Source organism: Littorina saxatilis, linkage group LG5 (genome assembly GCF_037325665.1).
Source record: "Littorina saxatilis isolate snail1 linkage group LG5, US_GU_Lsax_2.0, whole genome shotgun sequence".
Classification (NCBI taxonomy): Eukaryota; Metazoa; Mollusca; class Gastropoda; order Littorinimorpha; family Littorinidae; genus Littorina; species Littorina saxatilis.
In genome coordinates, this window is record NC_090249.1 from 19,141,806 (window position 1) to 19,163,262 (window position 21,457).

The window sequence follows — 21,457 nt, forward strand, 5'->3', positions numbered from 1 at the left end:
CCAGGGAATTGAAAACCATGTTTTACTGGAGCACACACAAAATATCTAAAACTCACGTGCAATGGCCAATGCATGTGGTGTGTTTGAAAGAGACGGTTGAGGTTCAACCTTCTGTATCGGACTATAGATCGGGTGAACTTTTTTGAGAAAGGAAAGCAATGATGTAGGCGTGGTTAAGAAAATCAAAATGTTTACCAACTTGCTAGCCAGCAAAAAATAGCTGCTGTGATCGATTTCGCTCGACAGAAATATCACAGAACACATGTAATACTCAGGTGCTATCAGTTCGCCACACGTAATAGGAGTGTGCCCACGTGCATGGAAGTAAGGAATGACCTACTGGAATATTTTACGCTTCAGCAATTCAAACTGAAGAAATATTGGGTTGTATTCGCTGACCTTGATTACATCGGCCCCCCCCCTCCCCTCCCCTCCCCCCAAACAAACAAAAATCGCACACAATCACAGTCACGCGAGTGTGCGCACACACATACACCACACACCACACACCACACACACACACACACACACACACACACACACACACACACACACACACATTCCGCTTTCAAATTCGATGGTAACACTGAATTGCAAACCAATAAATATATTAATGACAACTATAGGTGTAATGGTGGACTCTCAGATATAATCACGCCCATTATTTCTTTTTAATAACACCAATGAAAATCTAATCGGTCATCGCTGATAGAAGTGAAGCCAACATCTTTGCTCGGAAGCGATTTCAAGCCCATTCTTGACATAAAACTGCATCATCAGCTTGCGACCACGTTAAGGCCTATCCTAACCTTTACGTCCTGGTAGTAGTGCAAGCTGCCACGGGGAGAGAGTCTTATGAAAATCCAATTTTTGATCTCTGACACGTTTTCAGACGAGAGGGTGATGGATCAATTAACAGGCGCGAAGCGGAGATCAAAGGATTGAGAAGTTTGCTGTCTTTCACTCTACTTCAGACTCTATTCAGCGATAGAAAGGGGGGAGGGAGAGAGGGAGAGAGAGAGAGAGAGAAAGAGAGAGAAAGAGAGATAAAGAGCAAAGAGACAGAAAACTGATACTAGCAATTCCGAGTAGAAACAAAACTGAAAATTCATCTAGCACCACCGTCACACACACACAAACCACGCGCACGCGTGGATACACGCCTGAACTTGACACACGCGCGCACAACACAAACACACAAACAAAATATAAACAAACCACAAACGAACAACAAACCTCTGTAGCAATGTGTCCTCTAATCGATCAAAAAGGAAACCACCATCAAACAAACATACTACCAACAATACAAATTAGAACTTTTTTTTTAAAAATCCAATCAAACAAGAAGAATTTGCAGTGCTGTGTCACCAGCGAGCTTGCTGTGCGAACGATCCCCAACGGAAGCCGAAAGGCGTTGATCTTGGTACAATTGTTTTGTGGCAGAGCTGTCGGCCAATCGAAACCTCTCTGCGATTCACGTGCCTTACACTTTAATCTGTCCTCTCATCGCAAGCTGCTTGACCTTCGATCTCATGCCTCCGTCGCAGCACAGGCGCCTGAAGTCTGGCATGTGAGACTTTATTCACGTCAAACTGTGGATGGGGAATGGTAGCCTGTAACTTGAGTTGTAGGTGGAGCTTGCGTGTTTTTGACAAGAAGGCATTCAGGTTACACACTTATTGTCACCTGTGGCACTAATGTACGGAACATGTATGGGTTTTTTGAAAACAGAGATTCCGTCACAGTATAATATTGTTTGTGAACTCGACACTGTCTGTGTTTTGTGATTCACCCATCTCAGTATCAAATTATCAGATTGTTTACGCGCTGAAATATTCATTTTAACCTCTTTTTTTGCACAGGTATGCGAAACAAGAACGACAACAAAGATCTCATCATCTCGGGAGTTGCGGCCCCTAGCGACATCTTTTGCTCAGTACCTGGTCGCCTTTCCCTGCTCAGCTCCACCTCAAAATACAAGGTCACCGTGGCGGAAGTGCAACGCCGGTTATCTGCCCCTGAGTGTCTCAACGCTTCCTTACTGGGAGGAGTTCTAAGACGGTGAGTTGACCTTTTGCTGTTTAATTGTTTGTGTACATTTTCTGTTTGTTTGTTTGCTGATTTTGTTTGTGGGGTTGGCGTATGTATGTTTGTTTTCGTCCAAGTGATAATGTTGCATGTGATGTGTTTTCCCCAGCCACCTTTTAAAATACTTTCAACTAGCCCTTGAGAGCTTATGCTTCCTATTGGTAGAACATTGCACAGGGAGCATACAAAACAACCATCTGTTTATTTTTGAAAAAAGGGACATATTAGGACTGGTTTTCTAGTTCATCGTTGCAAACCGTAACATGCATTCATTTAGTACATGTGTATGTATGTATGTTTTGTGTCTCATTTCATCTCTCCCTATAACCCCCCACCCCACCCCTTCTGCAACACAAACTTGATTTTCTTCTCTTTCTTCTCCTTCCCCCCCCCTCCCTCCCCCTTTCCCCACTCATCTCCAAGCCCTTCATCTCTGCTTGAAAACCCACAATCTCTCTCTCTCTCTCTTCACCCCACCAGCCAACAAAACCGGGAACCCCTGAATGCCGGAACACGAGGGTGCTTTGAGACGCGCGCCGTGCGGGCTTTGTGCGCGGGAATTAGGTTTTTCACGCCAGATTAGGGACGGTTTCACCTGAAAAACCGCCCCTACACGGCTACTCGCCAATTTACTTTACAGATTATTCCTCTTCTATCGAGATCTCGGGTAGAATCTGTGTTGGGAGGGGTAGGAAATTCGAGGGGTGGGAACAGCCCTACGCCAGCAGGGGTTGCGAAGGTGTGAAGGTTTGTGGATTTTGTTTTCAAGCAGGTAGCTATATGGAGGCTGATTTTGTTGTTCTTCGTCACCTTTTTGCCAGCTAAGAAAGAATATTGCAGGCTTGCTGCTTTTGTTTGTGTTTCCGTAAATTGTCTGCGTTGAGTATATTTGGGCACCCAGAAGGTGGTTTCACATACGACAGCAGTTTTTGTATCCTCTGACCTGTCTCATAGTTCCACTCAGACATGGGCGAAAACTTCGTTGTTAGTTTGCAGCTTTAAATGTAAGGTTCGGTCAGTCTGTACATTAAATAATTGTGTTCACAAGTATTCCAGTCCACTGGTAGCAATGCACTAGCATGGATATCTTTCTTTCTTTCTTTATTTGGTGTTTAACGTCGTTTTCAACCGCTCAAGGTTATATCGCGACGGTAGCATGGATATGGGCATGGTCGAACATGTTGTTGATAGTTTGCAGCTTTGAATGTGAGATTCGGTCAGTGACAGTCTGTACTGTAAATAATTTTGTTTACTAGTATTCCAGTCCACTGATAGCAATGCACTAGCACATAAGCAGAGTCAGACAAAGCGCTCCACCCTTACAGACTGTGGGTGTTGATGCGGTGTTCATCAGTGTGGCACAAGCCAATAACCAATACGGGAAGGCAGTGACGGTGGGCAGGAGGGCGAAGACGATCAAGTCAAGCAGAAGACCGAGCCACTGACTTGCAGGGCCAAGTGAGGGAAAGGACGGTGAATCAGCGCGTGCAACAGTTCCAATAACCAGGTCTTGAGCCACGCGGCGTTCACGCTCCTTTACACACACCCGTGATCAACGCACCGTGCTCACGTCACTGCACACTGTGCTGCTGTTGACACGCCGGCTTCTGCGACGTCTGGCACTGGTGCTTTATTTCTTTGGACCAGCTAGGTCATCTGACATTTACCTGATCTGCCATCTAGTCCAGCCAAGCGTAGGTGTTACATCTATGTTGTTTCCGCTGGAGTGAGAAGTTGCGGTCATGACCCCCGTACCGTTCAGGTCAAGACAGGACTCACAAGGGACTCGTTACAAAACCACCTTTTGTTTTGATCGCAGCATGCTAGAAGACTTTTGATTCGACATGGGATGGTCAGTCCAAACGTTGTCCATCTATGAGATTGATAGCCATATTGATGTTAAAATCTGAGCTTCAATGCAGGTTTGAGGTTACATCTTATAGAACAAAATGTTCTGTCCTTAAACTGTTAAGGGTCCCAAAAGATATGATATCAGCTGGTTTCAAACAATGCCGTGTTCACTGTGGGATTACGAAATGTCAGGGTAATCTACAAAAGGCTTCTGTTGAGGTTTTCCGAACGATCTGATGGCCTTCCAGCAAAGTCAATGACTGAACAGTTAGGGGTTCATCAAGTATATCATGTATTAGGTGATCTGGTGCATTTTCCTTAATGTTACGAGAAATGTAAGTATTTAGTGGGGAGATTCGTACTTCTCAATATCTGGCTTTGGTTCAAACAGTGTTTATTCAACAATTCATAGGTATTTGAACATGATACATGTTAAGGATCAGCAACAAGCTCAAGCTTATGGCTTTTACTTCGGAATCGAAGGTATCCATATAATAATAATACGAAAATTTATAACGCGCACATATCTCAACACAAGGCGACTCAAGGCGCATATAAGGTACTATGTTTGTCTTAAACACGTGAAGAAATCACAGAACGGGAAGTTTAAAAAAGAAATATTCGTTTCCCACACTGAACAAGGGTCGTATCGACATGATTTTGATTAGTATTTGCTCTAAGTCTGATCCAGGAAAGCCGCGGCAAACGGTCTTTGCTGTATGTAAAATGTTCATTTTATGGGGCCTAAAAAGTGTCAATAAAATGTATTGTACGACACTTCGATGTCCATTTCAGTCGCTAGGCTGAGGACAGATTTGTTGAATCGGTTTTCAGACATAGAATCGATTGGTACACCTCAAAGCTCCTCCCAGTAGTGTAGGGGTATTGCAGCGCATGTTAGCTACAGACAACTACACCACTGCAGCAGCAGAATCGGCAGCAGAACGAGAAAACGCTGGTACGGTGGGAAAAGCCGTTGGCGGATGATAAATGCCTGGGTGATCAATTTCAGTTCTTAATGCAGTGGGGGGAAAAGGTTTTAAGAAGCGCTTTTCACCGGGGAAACACAGCCCGCCAATTGTCCCCAACGATTAGGTGATCGACGCGTCGTCATGGCAACGTCCCAGAAGCGAGTGGTCTGGTGCGGAGAACCCAGGCCGAATGAAAGGAGGCGGTGCTGAGGAAAGATGTGTGGTCTGCTCTGCTCTCTTCTCTTCTCTTCAGCCCCGCGCTGGCATGGCCAAGGATTTTCTTTTCCGTCTTCGTCCTCCCTGCCCCTTCCTTGTCCATTCCTTCTCTCTGTCATCTTCCTTCTTCTCACGTAGTTCTATTTCTAATAGTAGAGGATCACCCCCCGCGGGTTAGGGGGAAGAATTTACCCGATGCTCCCCAGCATGTCGTAAGAGGCGACTAACAGATTCTGTTTCTCTTTTTACCCTTGTTAAGTGTTTCTTGTATAGAATATAGTCAATTTTTGTAAAGATTTTAGTCAAGCAGTATGTAAGAAATGTTAAGTCCTTTGTACTGGAAACTTGCATTCTCCCAGTAAGGTAATAATATTGTACTACGTTGCAAGCCCCTGGAGCAAATTTTTGATTAGTGCTTTTGTGAACAAGAAACAATTGACAAGTGGCTCTATCCCATCTCCCCCCTTTCCCCGTCGCGATATAACCTTCGTGGTTGAAAATAAAGAAAGAAAGAAAGTAGATGATCGTTGACGCTGGTTAAGGTTGTACCTAGAGAACTTTCTTCTCATTCTTAAATCCTTGCCCTTCCTTTTGTACGTACCTTTCTTTCTTCATGTTTCTCTTAAGAGGATCGTTGCATGAGGTTCTTTGGGTTCAGACCGTTCCTGCCCATACTTTCTTTGTCCTTCTTTTCTTCTTCGTTCTTCCCATCCTTCGCTTTCTGTCTTCTCCGTTTTTTGTTTTGTTTTTTGTTTGTTTGTTTGCTTAACGCCCAGCCGACCACGAAGGGCCATATCAGGGCGGTGCTGCTTTGACATTTAACGTGCGCCACACACAAGACAGAAGTCGCAGCACAGGCTTCATGTCTCACCCAGTCACATTATTCTGACACCGGACCAACCAGTCCTAGCACTAACCCCATAATGCCAGACGCCAGGCGGAGCAGCCACTAGATTGCCAATTTTAAAGTCTTAGGTATGACCCGGCCGGGGTTCGAACCCACGACCTCCCGATCACGGGGCGGACGCCTTACCACTAGGCCAACTGTGCGTCTTCTCCGTTGAAGCTAGATGATGTTCATTGGGTGTAGTAGACTGGTGACACCATCTGTATTCAGACAAATCAATATCACTGGACCGTTTCTCGATCTGTCGATACGTGATTCTTGGCTTAGCCAATGTTTAGGTACGTGCAGTATACACTTTCCGGTTTGCTTCTCGTCATGCTTACCATACTGGTGTCGAAGGCTCCCCCAAAAGCCATCTTATCAGTTCGTCTTGTTCACATACTTTGATTAATACATTTTTGTTGTTTTGCGAAGTAGAGTTTTGATGAGATCTTTCATGCGGGCCATTGCACTAGTTATTTTCCTTTATTTTCATTGCATTTTTGGGATACAATTATTGTTTCGGTGTCAAATGTATACAGGGAGGTGCTAGGTGACACAGCAATGCTCAAGCTGTTGTCGATATAGGACGATAGATGTGACACTGACAGACAGTTATTCGTCTAACATTGCAGGATATTTTATCAACGTAAAGCCTGTAAACGCGTAGACAGAACAAACACTGGGTAGCCAGGGCGACAAATACAGACTGCTTCAACCACCATGGACGCCAGTATTCATTCACGACTTGTAAAGCCATCTACTTCACTCGACGAAAAAACAAAATCCAAAAAATCTTTCCCCGCTCCCTTTTGCTATAGCGCGCTGTACTGACAAGCACACACACACAAAACTGTCTGTGGATGTCTTAGTGTTTAAACTGCACTGACGCAAGTTGTCATTTCTTCATTCACTAGATGGTTTTCGTTGTGAAAACAGCCCTTTGACATTATCGGGCTCACATCAAACACTTCAATTTCTGAAGGAGGGCGATACCGCCGCGCCAACGATTGGGTCGGAGGAGACAGAATTAATATTTTTCTGACCCCAAAGCAGATTAGGAATTTGGAGTTTTGAGGACGATTCGGATCAGGGATCAAGGGAGTGTGAGAAACGAAGACTTGGCCGGCGAGTAGCGGTGGCGTCGGAGTGACTCAGTTTAATTTCAAGGTCGTGGCTTATCAAAATTATTGGGGGAAATTCTCAATTTTCCCCGAAGAATTGCACTAGGAATTTCACAAACAGTCTTTGATGTCGGAATTCTTGGAACGCGGGCACCCGCTCTTGTTTTGTTACGGCCGTGGGATTATTTTTGCCTTCCAAAAACAGTCAAGGAAATGTGGGTTTTTTCTTCTTGGCGAAACAAACTGAAATCAGAAGTAAGTTGGGGGGGAAAATGAAGAGAAAGCGTTAAAAGGAGAGTGAGATAAAGAACAAAATAAGGATTGATTTTTTTTTAATGAATAATCGTTTGTTAATCGGATTTCTTATGAGTATTGAACATGTTGGCAGAGGCGAAGGGTACAGGGGGGGGGAGGGGAAGGGGAGATATATATATAATGTAGAAAACAAGATAAAATCTTTTATCAAAAGAAACTTTTCCCCAGCTCTTGTCGGGAGAGGGACATTTAAAAAAAAAAAGCATAATTATGTATGCCCGCTGTTAAATTTTTAAAAATATTAGAATTATGTACAAAGGATTCACCCCACAAAATCATCGCCGAAACGTTTTTGAATTAGAGAGAGAGAGGGGGGAGAGAGAGAGAGAGCGGGGAGAGAGAGAGAGCGGGGAGAGAGAGAGAGAGCGGGGAGAGAGAGAGAGAGAGAGAGATAGAGAATGGCTTTCCTGATTTTTTTTCTCATTTTTACTGCATAAAAAAACCTTGGTTTTTGGTCTTTTTCTCCGCTCGTTCGTTAAACCATTCTTCAATCCATTTTCGATCCTTTAGCTTTGGAGACGTCTTTCCCTCCCCTTCCCCTTGCTTGTGCAGTGTGGCCCAATTAGCTGGCATTGAGTCGTGGTGAAGAGTCGAGCCCAACGTGGTGCCTCTCTTGATGTCTTTGTCCTCCCCCTCCCCTTTTCCACTTCCCCTCCCCCTCCTTCTCCCCTCCATACCCCACCCCGGTCAGGATCTGGTCGTGTTTTTTACGCGCCAAAAGTAGTTTGCAAACAGCCGCCCCGCCGCGCCGCCATTATGAGCCGTGAAAAGGAAGCGGCCAGGGTTGCCGGCCCTGATCTGATGAAGGTGGCGCTGGAGGAGCTCTCCAAGAGGATGACGGGAAGAGATCAGAGACTGCCGGGAAGGGATGGCTGGGAATCGGGTCGTCTTGGCCCCGCTCTCTGTCTCTCTGTCTCTGTCTGTCTCTCCTCTGTCTCTCTCTCCTCTCTGTATCCCCCACCCCTGCTGTCTGCAATTCTCCTTGCCATTGACCGGAGCTGTTTGCGCCTTGAAATTAATTCGGCCCATGAAAATTGTTGCGTGGTTATCTGGGCGATGAACACCACCCCTCGTCGTCCTTTTCTTGCATGGAGCTTGATGGGTCTGATGAGGTGTACCCTCGCTGGCTGGGCACACACACACACAGGGGGTCAGGGCAGGGCAGAGGCCTGACATGACAATTTGAAGGTCATCTTCAAAGAGTTGGCTCATGCAGCGTTTTGTTTTTCTAACTCATTTGTCTGTGTGTGTTAAGAAAGCGAAACCGCACACGAGGGTGTGTGAAGCTCACCTTCAAAGATTGTGACAGTTTTTGTTATTTTTGTTTAAACTCAGTTGTTCTGTTATACTGCAAAACAAAAGAAGAGAGATGGAAAGACTTCTTGATAACTGTGGGCGTCATCTAACATATTTTCTTCCAGAAGTGGTCTCAACGAAATTCATTTTTGTGACTTGCACACGAAAGCAAACCTGTATAAAAACTACCGCCACTCAGAAGCCATGCGTTCAAATGTCTTTCCATAAGTATGTGGTAGACCAAAACAAACGATTTTTTTCAGACCCATATCTTCATTTTAACGACAGCATACTGTTTTTAAAAACCTCCAGCCACTCAGAAACCAGGCTGACGTCCAAATTTATTTCGATACGTGGTAGTCCAAATCTCACGCAAGTTCGAAATCAGTCCCGAAAGTGTCTGCAGTCTAATGGCTTGCGCACGAAAGCAAAGTGTATATAAAAACTTTCACTCGCCACTCAGAAACCAGGGTGGAATTCATTCTTCCTCTTGGCCGAGCTCAGCTTCCCAGGAGCGCCATCAGGCCGAACTTCACCCCATTAGGGCAAATCAGCAGGTCCCAAAACGGATCGGTGGAGAGGCTCGGTGGGCGAGGTGTTGGTGTTTCTCATCCACTTGTTCGTGCGGCTGACTGTGCTCAGAGTTAACTCGTCGGAGTTAATTGTGCTGATTAGTGAGATCGAAATATCAATTAAGGTGGAGGCAGCGAGCGGTTTAAGAGTGATCGGTGGTCTGCTCGTTTTCCCCGGGACGCCTGTTCAAGTGCCTGGTGCTCGCTTGTGGTGGGGCCTTTAATTGTACGCGGATTGGTGGATATGGGTAGGCTAGGAGCTGACCAAATCTACGTGGTTTTCGTCGCCATTAGCAAGGTTTTGAACTATAAGGTTGTACGTTTTGCATCCTGCACTTTCTTCTTTTTTCCCCCTCAATATTCAATCCAAAAAAAAGAAGAAAAAAAAGAGAGTTTAATGATACTAGGCGTTTGTCTTCTTCTGTAGAAAATTGAGGAAATAATACACAATAATTTTATTTGTGTATGGCCGGGTTCCATGTGGCAGCAAATATTGTGTCCGTTGTTTGAAATTAGTCGACTCCTGGGAGGAGGAACTGTTCATGGAAGTTGAAGCAAATTTACTCGGACTTTAATCCTCCACGATGGATAAGACTCGGCAGCAGTATCAATGATTATTGAGAGAAAAAACATCCCTCTCATGCAGCCGTACTCAGTACTGTGCGGTATGGTCAGTAGCTGGAGTGGACACTATGATAACCAGTCTTGACCCGACAGATGTCCGGTGCAGGCGTCCCGGAAACGGCGGGTGAATTATGCAAATTGGATGGGTTACTGGGCATCGTGGCCGCTCCTCCACATTACCATAGTGTTCATCGTAGCTCCGTTTGCAGCAGCGGTGTCAGGGCCACTTGAAATTTGAGGTGAAAGAAGAGTTTGGAATATTTTGAGAGGTGCATCTTCAAGGATTTCGTTTACGCCACGGCACGCTTCCCTAGTTTCTTCTGTGTTTTTGTTGTGTATTGGGTGTTGGAAATTTTTGTTGAATTGCCAAGGAGGAGGTTCATGTACGTGTATAATCACTTGCAAAGCCTCTGTCTTCTTGTATTGTCTATCGATCGAACGTCTCTTGCACCTTCCACAACAACCACCCAAATCTCTTGGCCGTACACATGGCATAGAACTGCAGGCAGGCTAACAGACCGACAGGCGGGTGGACGGACAGACAAACACACACACATACACACACACACGTACGCACACACACATTCTTTCTCTCTCTCTCTCTCTCTCTCTCTCTCTCTCTCTCTCTCTCTCTCTCTCTCTCTCTCTCTCTCTCTCTCTCTCTCTCTCTCTTTCTCTCTCGCCTGATTCCCCTTTACACCGAGCAAGGCGGCAAAATTAACAGAATTAAGGGGTAGAGGGGGGAGAAATTTGCCACCGTAATGAGCCTCCGCCGAGCCCTCCGATACAGGGAGAGGGAGAGATAGGAGGTGGCGACAAATTGTGTTTTCTTCACACTACCACAACATCTGCCGTCGTCGCTTCTACGCCAGGGTAGCTGCAACGACATTAGTGCTGCACGCTCGGGTCTACTTGTTCGGAAAAAGGGAAAATCAGAACCGGAGAGTTTGGCGGAGGGAAGGAAATGAGGGCTTGGTGTGTGTGTGTGTGTGGGGGTGGGGGGGGGGGGGGAGGGTTACTGGGTAACGTCTATGATCTTCGAATGCAGATGTGTTGAAAGGTGTTTGAAAACGTCTCTGTTTCCCTCTCTGGTGCCGAACCGCCCCCCTTCACATGCACACACGCACACCACCCCCGCTCCCTCCCTCCCCTTTCTCTCTCTCTCTCTCTCTCTCTCTCTCTCTCTCTCTCTCTCTCTCTCTCTCTCTCTCTCTCGCTCTCTCTCTCTCTCTCTCTCTCTCTCTCTCTCTCTCTCTCTCTCTCTCTCTCTCTCTCTCTCTCTCTCTCTCTCTCACACTCTCTCACTCTCTCACTCTCACTCTTTCTCATCATCATGTCAGTGTCTGAAGGCGGGATTATGATCATGGTACATGTGTATACATGTTTCGGTACAGTGCCATTCTTTGACTGCTCTTCTCGAACAAGTATAGTCTCTCGATTTTAAAACAGCTCAAAGAGGGAGGAAAGAACATGTTTGGTGGTGTATTCTGCGCCTTGTATTCAATGCTCCCAAAATACAGATCTTGCAAACTTGTGACCTGTCTTGCTCACTGTGTTCTGTGTTCATTTTCAAGATGACACTGTCATTTTTCCGTGTGCTTAAGACGATGATTGTGTGTTGCAGGGCCAAGTCGAAGAACGGAGGCCGGTCACTGCGCGATAAGCTGGAGAAGATCGGACTCAGTCTGCCTGCTGGCCGCAGGAAGGCCGCCAACGTCACCCTTCTTACCTCCCTTGTCGAAGGTAGGTTCCTCCCCTTGGTTCTAAGTTGAAATGACAGATGTATTTACCGTTTTGCTGCCGTATGAGGCGTTGTTAACCCGTGATTTGTAAAAATTTTTACAAATCACGTTTTTGTGCCCGATATTTTCTTGTCATCTCCAAAGTCAAGGGACAAAAACGAAATCCCTTGACTTTTGGGGTAGCGCGACTGTTAACTTTAAGATTTTTTTTCATTATTGAGTCACTTGAGAAAAAGTGACTCTATGTAATCGGTCAGTGTTAGTCTGTCCGGCCGGCCGTCCGGCCGGCCGTCCGGCCGGCCGTCCGTAGACACCACCTTAACGTTGGACTTTTCTCGGAAACTATCAAAGCGATCGGGCTCATATTTTGTTTAGTCGTGACCTCCAATGACCTCTACTCTTTAACGATGGTTTCGTTGACCTTTGACCTTTTTCAAGGTCACAGGTCAGCGTCAAAGGAAAAATTAGACATTTTATATCTTTGACAAAGTTCATCGGATGTGATTGAAACTTTGTAGGATTATTCTTTACATCAAAGTATTTACATCTGTAGCCTTTTACGAACGTTATCAGAAAAACAAGGGAGATAACTAGCCTTTTCTGTTCGGCAACACACAACTTAACGTTGGGCTTTTCTCGGAAACTATAAAAGTGACCGGGCTCAAATTTTATGTGAACGTGACTCATTGTGTTGTGAATAGCAATTTCTTCCTGTCCATCTGATGCCTCATATAATATTCAGAACTGCGAAAGTGACTCGATCGAGCGTTTGCTCTTCTTGTTTTATTTTTTTCATTACTAGGATGTCCCATCGTTGGGAAATTCCGGTCGCTTCCTCCCAGTGGAAAGCTAGCAGTGACAGTCACACTACCCCAAAGTCAAGGGATCTATTAGTCCCGTTTCGCCGTTATCCCATTTCACCCCCATCCCATTTCGCGACATTTCACAGGCCAAGTGACATTTTACTACCATATCATGTACCATTAGCTCCACTTCCCATTTTGGCGCAATCCGGTTTCGCCGTTAGCCCATTTCGCCCACATCCCATTTTGGCGCAACCCAGTTTCGCCGTTAGCCCATTTCGCCCCCATCCCATTTTTGCGACATTTCACCGGCCAAGTGTCATTCTACCACTAGCGCCACATTCCATTTTGTCGCCATGCCGTTTTGCCGTCATTCCATTTCGCCGCCATCCCTATTTCGCGACATCTTTTGGATTGTGGCAAAAATGGGATTTCGCGTAAACGGAATGTCTTCCTAGTTGAATAACGCAGTATAATAGTATAGTGAGGCTTGGCAAGAAGAATAAATCAAAAATGGAATGGCGGCCAATGGGATGGTGTCAAAATGGGATGTCGCGCTATTGTTATGACACGGTAGTAAAATGACGCTTGGCTTGTGAAATGGGATTGCAACAAAATGAGATGTGGATCTAAAACCACCCCCACCACTCAGCGTAGAGGCTCTAAACAAGAAAAAAAATAATAATAATAAAAGGCATGCATTACTTTGTGGAATGCGATATTTTTACATTTTTACTTTTTTACAAATCGCGGTATTAGGTTCGACGTGATTTGTAAAATGTTTTTACATTTTTTTACAAATCACGGGTTAACAGGCGTGCTGTTCTGTTGGATACTCTCATTTATGTGTACTACTTTGTCAACCTTTGGATACGTTTGCACACACACACACACACACACACACACACACACACACACACACCACACCGTCCCCCTCCTCCTCCTCCCCCCCCCCCCCGTCCTCCTCCCCCTCAACACCCGAACACCCATGGGGGTCCCATTGTCAACAGAGCGTAACACTGATCGCAAGAGCAAAGCGTGTGACAGTCTCGTGTCTGATGAACTCATCGTGAAAACAACTGATACCATCGCCCTGCACTCGCTCACGCAGGTGGCACGACCTCTCATGAATATTACTTCCCGTGTCTGCCATGTGAGGGATACAAAATAGTCTGGGTGTCCAAAAAACATTTGGACAGGCAAACAGGAAAAGAAACGCACACCCGGACACAGATACTGTCTGTCTGTCTGTCTGTCTGTCTGTCTGTCTGTCTGTCTGTCTGTCTGTCTGTCTGTCTGTCTGTCTGTCTGTCTGTCTGTCTGTCTGTCTCTCTCTCTCTCTCTCTCTCTCTCTCTCTCTCTCTCTCTCTCTCTCTCTCTCTCTCTCTCTCTCTCTCTCTCTCTCTCTCTTCCGCGTTCGTACGCTCATTTTTAAGATTCAAGAGCCAATGAGCCACAGCTTATTATTTCTAATACGCACGCACTTACCTTGAATCACACCGTTTCTTGCTCTTTGCAGGTGAGACGATACGACTTGCGCGTGACTTTACCTACCTGTGTGAAACCGAGTTCCCGTCACGTGTGAGTGCTGAGCACAACCTGCGACACAACGTGGTGGACCCCGCTGACTATCACAACCGTAAAAACATGGTGCTCGCTGCCAAGTAAGTATATGACAACCTTTATTGACAGTGTTAATGATCAGTTGTAGAATGTAGTTGTTTCGGACACATTTTGAGTGTTATTTGGTGGAAGAACAGTCGTGAGTGTGTAAATATTCGGATGGTGTGTGTGTATGTGTTGGTACGTGTGTGTGTGTGTGTGTGTGTGTGTGTGTGTGTGTGTGTGTGTGTGTGTGTGTGTGTTGGTACGTGTGTGTGTATCTGTTTGAATCTGTTTGAATCTGTCTGTCTCTTGTCTTTCTGTGTATTTATGTGTGTGTGTGTGTTGACAAAACCTATATACAACTAACACACTCTCTCTCTCCTCCTCCTCTCTACAGACAGATGCTGAAGGAGGTCCAGGACCTGATGAACCAGGACCGGTCTCCCCTGGGCAACAACCGGCCAACGCCGGTGCTGGACCACAAGATGCAGTGCGCCCTCACCCACTTCAGCCTCCTCACCCACGGCTTCGGAACACCCGCCTTCCAGGCCGTGATGAACACCGTGCAGAGCTACTTCACCGAGATGATCAAGATCATCGACAAGAGCTACGGTGGCGGCGGCAACGGAGGGCAGCAGGTGGTGGGTGGAGGAGGGGGCAACGGAGGAGGCAACGGCTTGGACTCTTCGGGCAAAGTCAAGAACGACAAGGAAGACGTCAGGCGCGAATGATTCTACGCCTCGGAGTCAAATTCCGCCGCGGAGTTTTTAGCAGATTTTTATTTTTGGTTTTTCCTTCTGGTGTTGGCTTGAGGAGTTGTCGACCTTCTCCTGAGCTTCAGCTGCCTCTGCTGCTGGAACTAGACCGGGTCGTCGTGGTGATTTCGTCAACAAGGAACTGAAGACTCTTCAAGCGAGTCTTCGTTGGGGTTCTGGAACAACACTACAAGGTTGCTGCGGCAACGCCCGTCCGGCTTAGGTTTGAAGACAGATCTGGAGGGATTTCTTCAGTGTTTTGAAAGTGTCTGAGTGATTATTTGGTTTGACTGCCTGGAGTTTCCGTTTGGTGTTATGTGAGAGAGTGAAGTAATGATTTAATGTGCTCAATTTATAGATATTAATTTAAAGCTTGTATGTTTGAAATGTTGGGAGTGCTGAATGATCACGGTTTGGGAGCCTGAGAATAAACGGGACTATTGCGTGTTCTATTGTAGAGGCGTCCCTGTTGTTGTAATTGTATTTATAAACTGTTTTAAAAAGTGGGGATATACTATTTGTATAAGATGTGGTTTGTGGCGCGAAAAATATCCAGATGAACGTTAGTGTACGATGAAGATTTTGCGGATTTGTGGACCTTGGTGTTCTTTCTTCGAAACGGAGCAGTGCCGCGTTGTGTGCCCGGTACGGCTTTGTGTGTCGTTCAGCCTGTCGTGACAAATTATTGGTCAAACACTTGGAGGTTTTCTGACATGTCGACAGTGTCAGAACCCTGTGCATACCGGACCAGAGAGAAAGAAAAAAGAAAAAAAACCGACTGCTCTGATTACAGTACGAACTGCAACAAAGAAACCGGCCTTGACCCCTGATTTTTAGATTGGATTGAAACGCATTCGGGCAACACAGTGAAAAAAAAAATGACTCTCTAAATAACAAAGCATTGATTATTACATTGCCTTTGCTCGAAGCAATCAAATCCCGTTTTAAATCACGTGTAAGAGATGTAGAGAGAGTGAAAATCTACATAACACGTGATTTGTGCCATCGTCACAGACTGCATCACGTGACCTCAACCACGTGCCAATATGGCCGTCGACTGGTACGCGGAGCTCCACTGACAGACTTGTAACACATCCATTCGTGTGTGTTTTGTGTGTGGCGTTCCTGAGAATTGTACGGTCGGCGAGCCCAGTATCCTTCAGTACTGACTGAAATGTGTCTGTTTGTTCACTGTCACTGACTTGGAACAATGTCAGTCCTCAAACGACGATGCCGAACTGACTGGAGTGGAATTGTTGTTGCCATGATTGTGGCAATACTGAGCATCTGGAAAACACTTGTCAGTCCAGCGCATCATCATTCCTCAAGGCTTTTTGGTAGCAAAACCGTGGGTTCCTTGCCATTCTCATCGATTAGATTTTTTTAACTGCCGTTGTTATTTTGTTTGTTTTTGTCTTTTTTCTTCTGTTTGCCTTAGACTGTGAATCTACCATCAACTCAGTGAATGATGTTGATACATGTAATTCCGAAAATTCCATAGTTCTCCAGTCTTAGCCCAGTTCAGCACGCGGCTCTGCGTCCTCCGACAGCTGAAAGAAGGGTGGCTGTGGCGGCGAGACTGCATTGATGGTGAATGTGACGTCATTAATGACTGTGACGTCATTGTGAACGGGTATTGCACGTGAAATCGCGTCATCCGCGCCCTGTCCTTTCAGAGCTCTCCATATTGTGCAGGCGCCCAACCTGTGCACTTTGTGCATTTTGACACTGTCAGCGTGCGTGTTCATTGTTTGGAGGTTAGCACTTCCTGATACTTAGAATATTTAATGGTGAAGAAAACTTGTTTCATCATGCAGCGTTGATATTTTCTGTTGGTTTCTTTGCTAGGATCTACCTGTGGATTTCTTTTAATTACATTTATGCTGACGCAGGAAACAAGCAAACAAGAAGCAACATTTCTGCGTTAGTTTTCTTGCGAGATACGGTTTCACAATATAAAGTATTGGTTTCAGATAAAGTCTGTGACGTGTTCAAATCTGGAGTGATTCTTTTATGTTTCAACAGAATAATTTGATCATGTAACAAACAAGATAGAGATGACCTTTTTTAAACTTCCCCCCTCGGTATCTCAAAATAAAAATGAAAGGAAAGATTTGGAATCGCAGGACCTCAGACAAGAGGCCACCATTTTGTCGCACTGTTTTTCACGATGAATTTTGGGGAGCATGTGTTTTGGTTGTGTCCTGTTTCTCTGCCGGCCTCATTTCTGAGTGATGTACCTTGAAATATGATATTATGGAACACAAACCTTGCTTGTGCATTTTGTACAGTTGTATGCCATGCCATTTGAAAGCATGATGAATTCCGTTGCTTCGATTTGAATTGTCTCTCCATGCTTTTTCCGTATTCTTTTCTCCTTTTTTTCATAATTGGGATACTGTCTCAGTGTTAACTTGGTACTGACAAGAATACAGAGGCTTTATTTTACAATGAAATGTGTTGAAGACATTGCCACTTCTTCCTATTGTGTGCGACAAAACAGATTGATGAGACTAATTGACAATGTCTCGGTATCTGTTTTCGTTGTTTGAAAAGAAATGATTTCAGGGAGCATCTGTAAATATATCACTGCCACGTATAACGTCCTTTCATATGTCAACTATGTTTTGAGCAGGTGTTCAGCTATCTCAGTGTGTCATGTTCTTTGTGCTCAGAGATATCAAAAAGCATGCCAAATCAGTTGTGGGGACAGCATGTCGCAAGAGGAGACTAACGGATTCTGTTTCTCTTTTTACCCTTGTTAAGTGTTTCTTGTATAGAATAATTATAGTCAATTTTTGTAAAGATTTTAGTCAAGCAGTATGTAAGAAATGTTAAGTCCTTTGTATTGGAAACTTGCATTCTCCCAGTAAGGTAATACATTGTACTACGTTGCAAGCCCCTGGAGCAAATTTTTGATTAGTGCTTTTGTGAACAAGAAACAATTGACAAGTGGCTCTATCCCATCTCCCCCCTTTCCCCGTCGCGATATAACCTTCGTGGTTGAAAACGACGTTAAACACCAAATAAAGAAAGAAAAGAAAATCTTTTTCTTTGTATTCACCGAGATGGGGGAACATGCGCGTCGCTTTGCACATTTTCTCCCAATCTGTATTCCAAAGTAATTTGATTTCTTCTGGAGTTCTCATGCTTTCATTTCTGAAAAAGAAACACACGTTAAAATAAAAAATAAAAAAAATAAACACGTTGAAATAAAAAAAAGAATAAGAAACATACGTTGAAAAAAAAACACAAAAACAAACAGAGAAAAATAAAATCTGGGGCCTCTCCTTCAGGGTAAGCGTGCTCTCCTCTTTAAAACATGTTTTAACAACACTTTTTAAAGACTAGTCAGCTGGTTATACTCCCCCTCCTCTGCATTTGTCTGTAGAGTACATTTTGAAGTGATTTTGATGACATATCTTCTAACAGTCATTGTATCATGTGCATGTCCTCTCCCATACTAACGCGTATTTTAATGTCATGCTTCTGTCCATTCATTGCACTCATTGAATACAGAAAAAAATCCATTTTAAGAATTCCAGATATTATTTGAACATCGATGGATGGGTTTGATCTATACTGTTATTGTTCCAAGTGTTTATACTTCATTTTTCCCTGATGAATTTTCGGTGGAGCTGTATATGGTGTTGAGTGTATAGCTGAACAGGTCTAAAACCCACATTTATTCTTGAACAAAAGGAAATCAATGATTGTTTTTGTCTGACTTTCTCCTTCTGATGTTCTTATTTGCATACGAACACAACTGCGTGGATAGTGTGGAATCATGTTCGTTTCTAAGATTTTTTTAAGTTTTTTTGTTTTGTTTTTGCGCTTATACAAACTGCCGATCAGTGTGAATTTTCATGGGCTCCAGTAGATTTGAATAATAATGATGAGATTAACCATCTACCAGGTATCGGTGTGGGTGTGTGTGTGGGTGTGTGTGTGTGTGTGAGAGAGAGAGGGGGGGGGAGAGAGAGACGCCATGTTAACTCGAAGAATGCACCTCGATTATGCAGGTCAAATTGTCCACCTTATAACATTAAATCTGATCTCAAGTTTGTAGCAACAAAACAGGAGGAGCATCTTTTTTTGCCATAACACTACAGGACTCATTTCTGTTTAAACAAAACAACAGTAGTTACAGTTGAAGCAAAACTTTTTTATCTGAACTGTTGAGAAGCAAAAGGCCACTCTTCTTTAAAACGGAAATACTCTGTTTATTATCATACCTTGTTGAAAGATATAGCCGCGTGTCTCAGAGCTTTTGCTTCGTGTGTGAGGTGAAACAACACAAATAAATATCAAACTAAAAATCCATCGTGACATTTTTACCGAGGTGTAATGAACCCATTTGTCCATCATAGCTTCTTTGACATCAGATGGGAAAATGTTACGCGCGAGACTGAGTCGAGAGCGTGAGTCGAATTGACTGATTCACAATGCATTCACGAGAATGAGAGAATATTTGCATTATCTATTCTAGTCCACGATACAAACTGCCAACGAGGCAAACAAATGTATTCGAATTGCCTATTTTTATTATTATTATTTTGGACGGCTGTAAACTATTCGATTTTTAATGCCGTATGAATATTGTCACTTGTTATGTTTCTTTTCTCAATTTCATCCTTGGGTATTATTATTATCATTATTATTATTACTATAACGACACAGTTGATGGTGTTTTTAACTTGGATTCATGATGTTCGTTTTCATCAAATATCTGTTTTATTATGGAGGGGGGGGGGGGGGGGTATTCGTCACTTGAATGTATTCGCTTGGTCGTGATCATGCCTGAACGAAAATTCAACTTCTGTGTGTGTCGCCGTTTGACATAGACTGTCAATGAACACAACCAATACAGGAATAAACATTTTTCAAAATTGTACAATTTGGTTCTTGTTAATGTCTCCTTTTTGGAAAAACAAATGTATGTGGTTAACGTTTTACTCTGTTGCTGTCTCTCTGTCTCATGTCTTTCTCTTTCTCTCTCCCTCTCTCTCTCTCTCTCGCCCTACATCTCTCTCCCTCTCTCTCTCTCTCTCTCTCTCTCTCTCTCTCTCTCTCTCTCGCCCTACATCTCTCTCTCTCTCTCTCCCTCTCTCTCTCACTCTCTCTATAGATAGCGCTGTGTTCTGTTTCAAAGGGGAAAAGGAATATTTGCTGGTGGTGCAACACAGATCAAAGATCAAAACACATTAATACTTTTCACTGAGGAATTTCTAGGAGTGGAAAATGTACGCACGTTTTGATGAATCATGAGTAATTAATCACAAAACACTGATGTTACAAAAATCTTGGAACGTGAAAATTAAACAACAAAACAGTTTATCAGCACTGAATGCTAGTTTATGTAAACTAGAATGTTAAACTCCATGAAAAAGCCTGATTATCTATTTCAATCTGATGTAAGAAAACCAACATTATTCTGTGCAGGCTTACTTTAGGTATGATTAATGACAATAAGCCAGACAAAAAGAGAGAAAGACAAACATTCAAAAGTCACACACACACACACACAGCATTGACTTTTGCTATGCAACAGCACCGCATGTGACGTCACGGTGGCCTAACGTTGTCGCCCGATAATTATCTTGAGGATAATCAGGCCTGTCACCTCCACTCAAACTCGATTTGTTTGGTTAAGGTGCATACCCTACACACACACACACACACACACACACACCCACACCACACACACACACACACACACACACACACACACACACACAGCATTGACTTTCGCTATGCAACAGCACCGCATGTGACGTCACGGTGGCCTAACGTTGTCGCCCGATAATTATCTTGAGGATAATCAGGCCTGTCACCTCCACTCAAACTCGATTTGTTTGGTTAAGGTGCATACCCTACACACACACACACACACACACACACACACACACACACACACACACACACACACACACACACCCACCCGTGCACAGCTGTAATACTTAAGACACTGTGTGTGTGTGTGTGGGTGTGTGTGTGCGTGTGTGTGTTTGTGTGTGTGTGTGGGGTGGTGGTGACTGACCTTGACTGGCATGCACGCAACCTATGATGACGTCACAATGTCAACGGCGCCAGACAGGCAGCATCGCGAGGTATTAGTCCACTACCGTGACGCCTGTCCGACTTGCTCAGTGACACCTCCACCCACCATCACCACACCCACACACCCAGCATCGCTCAACTGTGACTCCCACCACCACCACTAACCACCTCTCTCGCTACCGTCTCGTGTCGGTACGACGGGCTGTCTGGGATGCACGGTCGGCTGCGCACAGCACCGTTTGTTATTCTTATCAGGCCAGCAGACAAGGCTGACAGACATCGGTCAGTGGTCAGTGCTGTCCGTGCAGTGACCAGTGTCTCGAGACAGGCTGAGCACCGCTACTTTGTTGACCCTCCGCAAGGTCAACTACCCGATGTGCCGGGACGTTGAGTTGTGGATGACTTATCCAAAGCGGTACATCTTTTATCCAGGCTTTGATGTAACTCACACTGCCTGTTCATCTTGAACACGCGCCCAGTACAACTGGCCTTGACACGGAACGATTCAAGGGGGGCAATCTCAAGTCATCTGAAAGAGGGAAATCCAAA

General features: G+C 44.6%; 1 protein-coding gene across 1 annotated transcript in view; it reads left to right on the forward strand.

The window, feature by feature from the left end:
• Positions 1–19,745, forward strand: part of LOC138965931 (transcription factor AP-2-epsilon-like) — a 49,489-nt gene extending 29,744 nt beyond the window's left edge. Inside the window, exons 4-7 of the mRNA XM_070338011.1 lie at positions 1,863–2,061; positions 11,568–11,686; positions 14,008–14,152; positions 14,491–19,745. Coding sequence (XP_070194112.1) covers positions 1,863–2,061; positions 11,568–11,686; positions 14,008–14,152; positions 14,491–14,824 — 797 coding nt within the window. The 3' untranslated portion in view covers positions 14,825–19,745. The remainder of the gene's footprint in view (positions 1–1,862; positions 2,062–11,567; positions 11,687–14,007; positions 14,153–14,490) is intronic.
• The last annotated feature ends 1,712 nt before the right edge of the window (positions 19,746–21,457 follow it).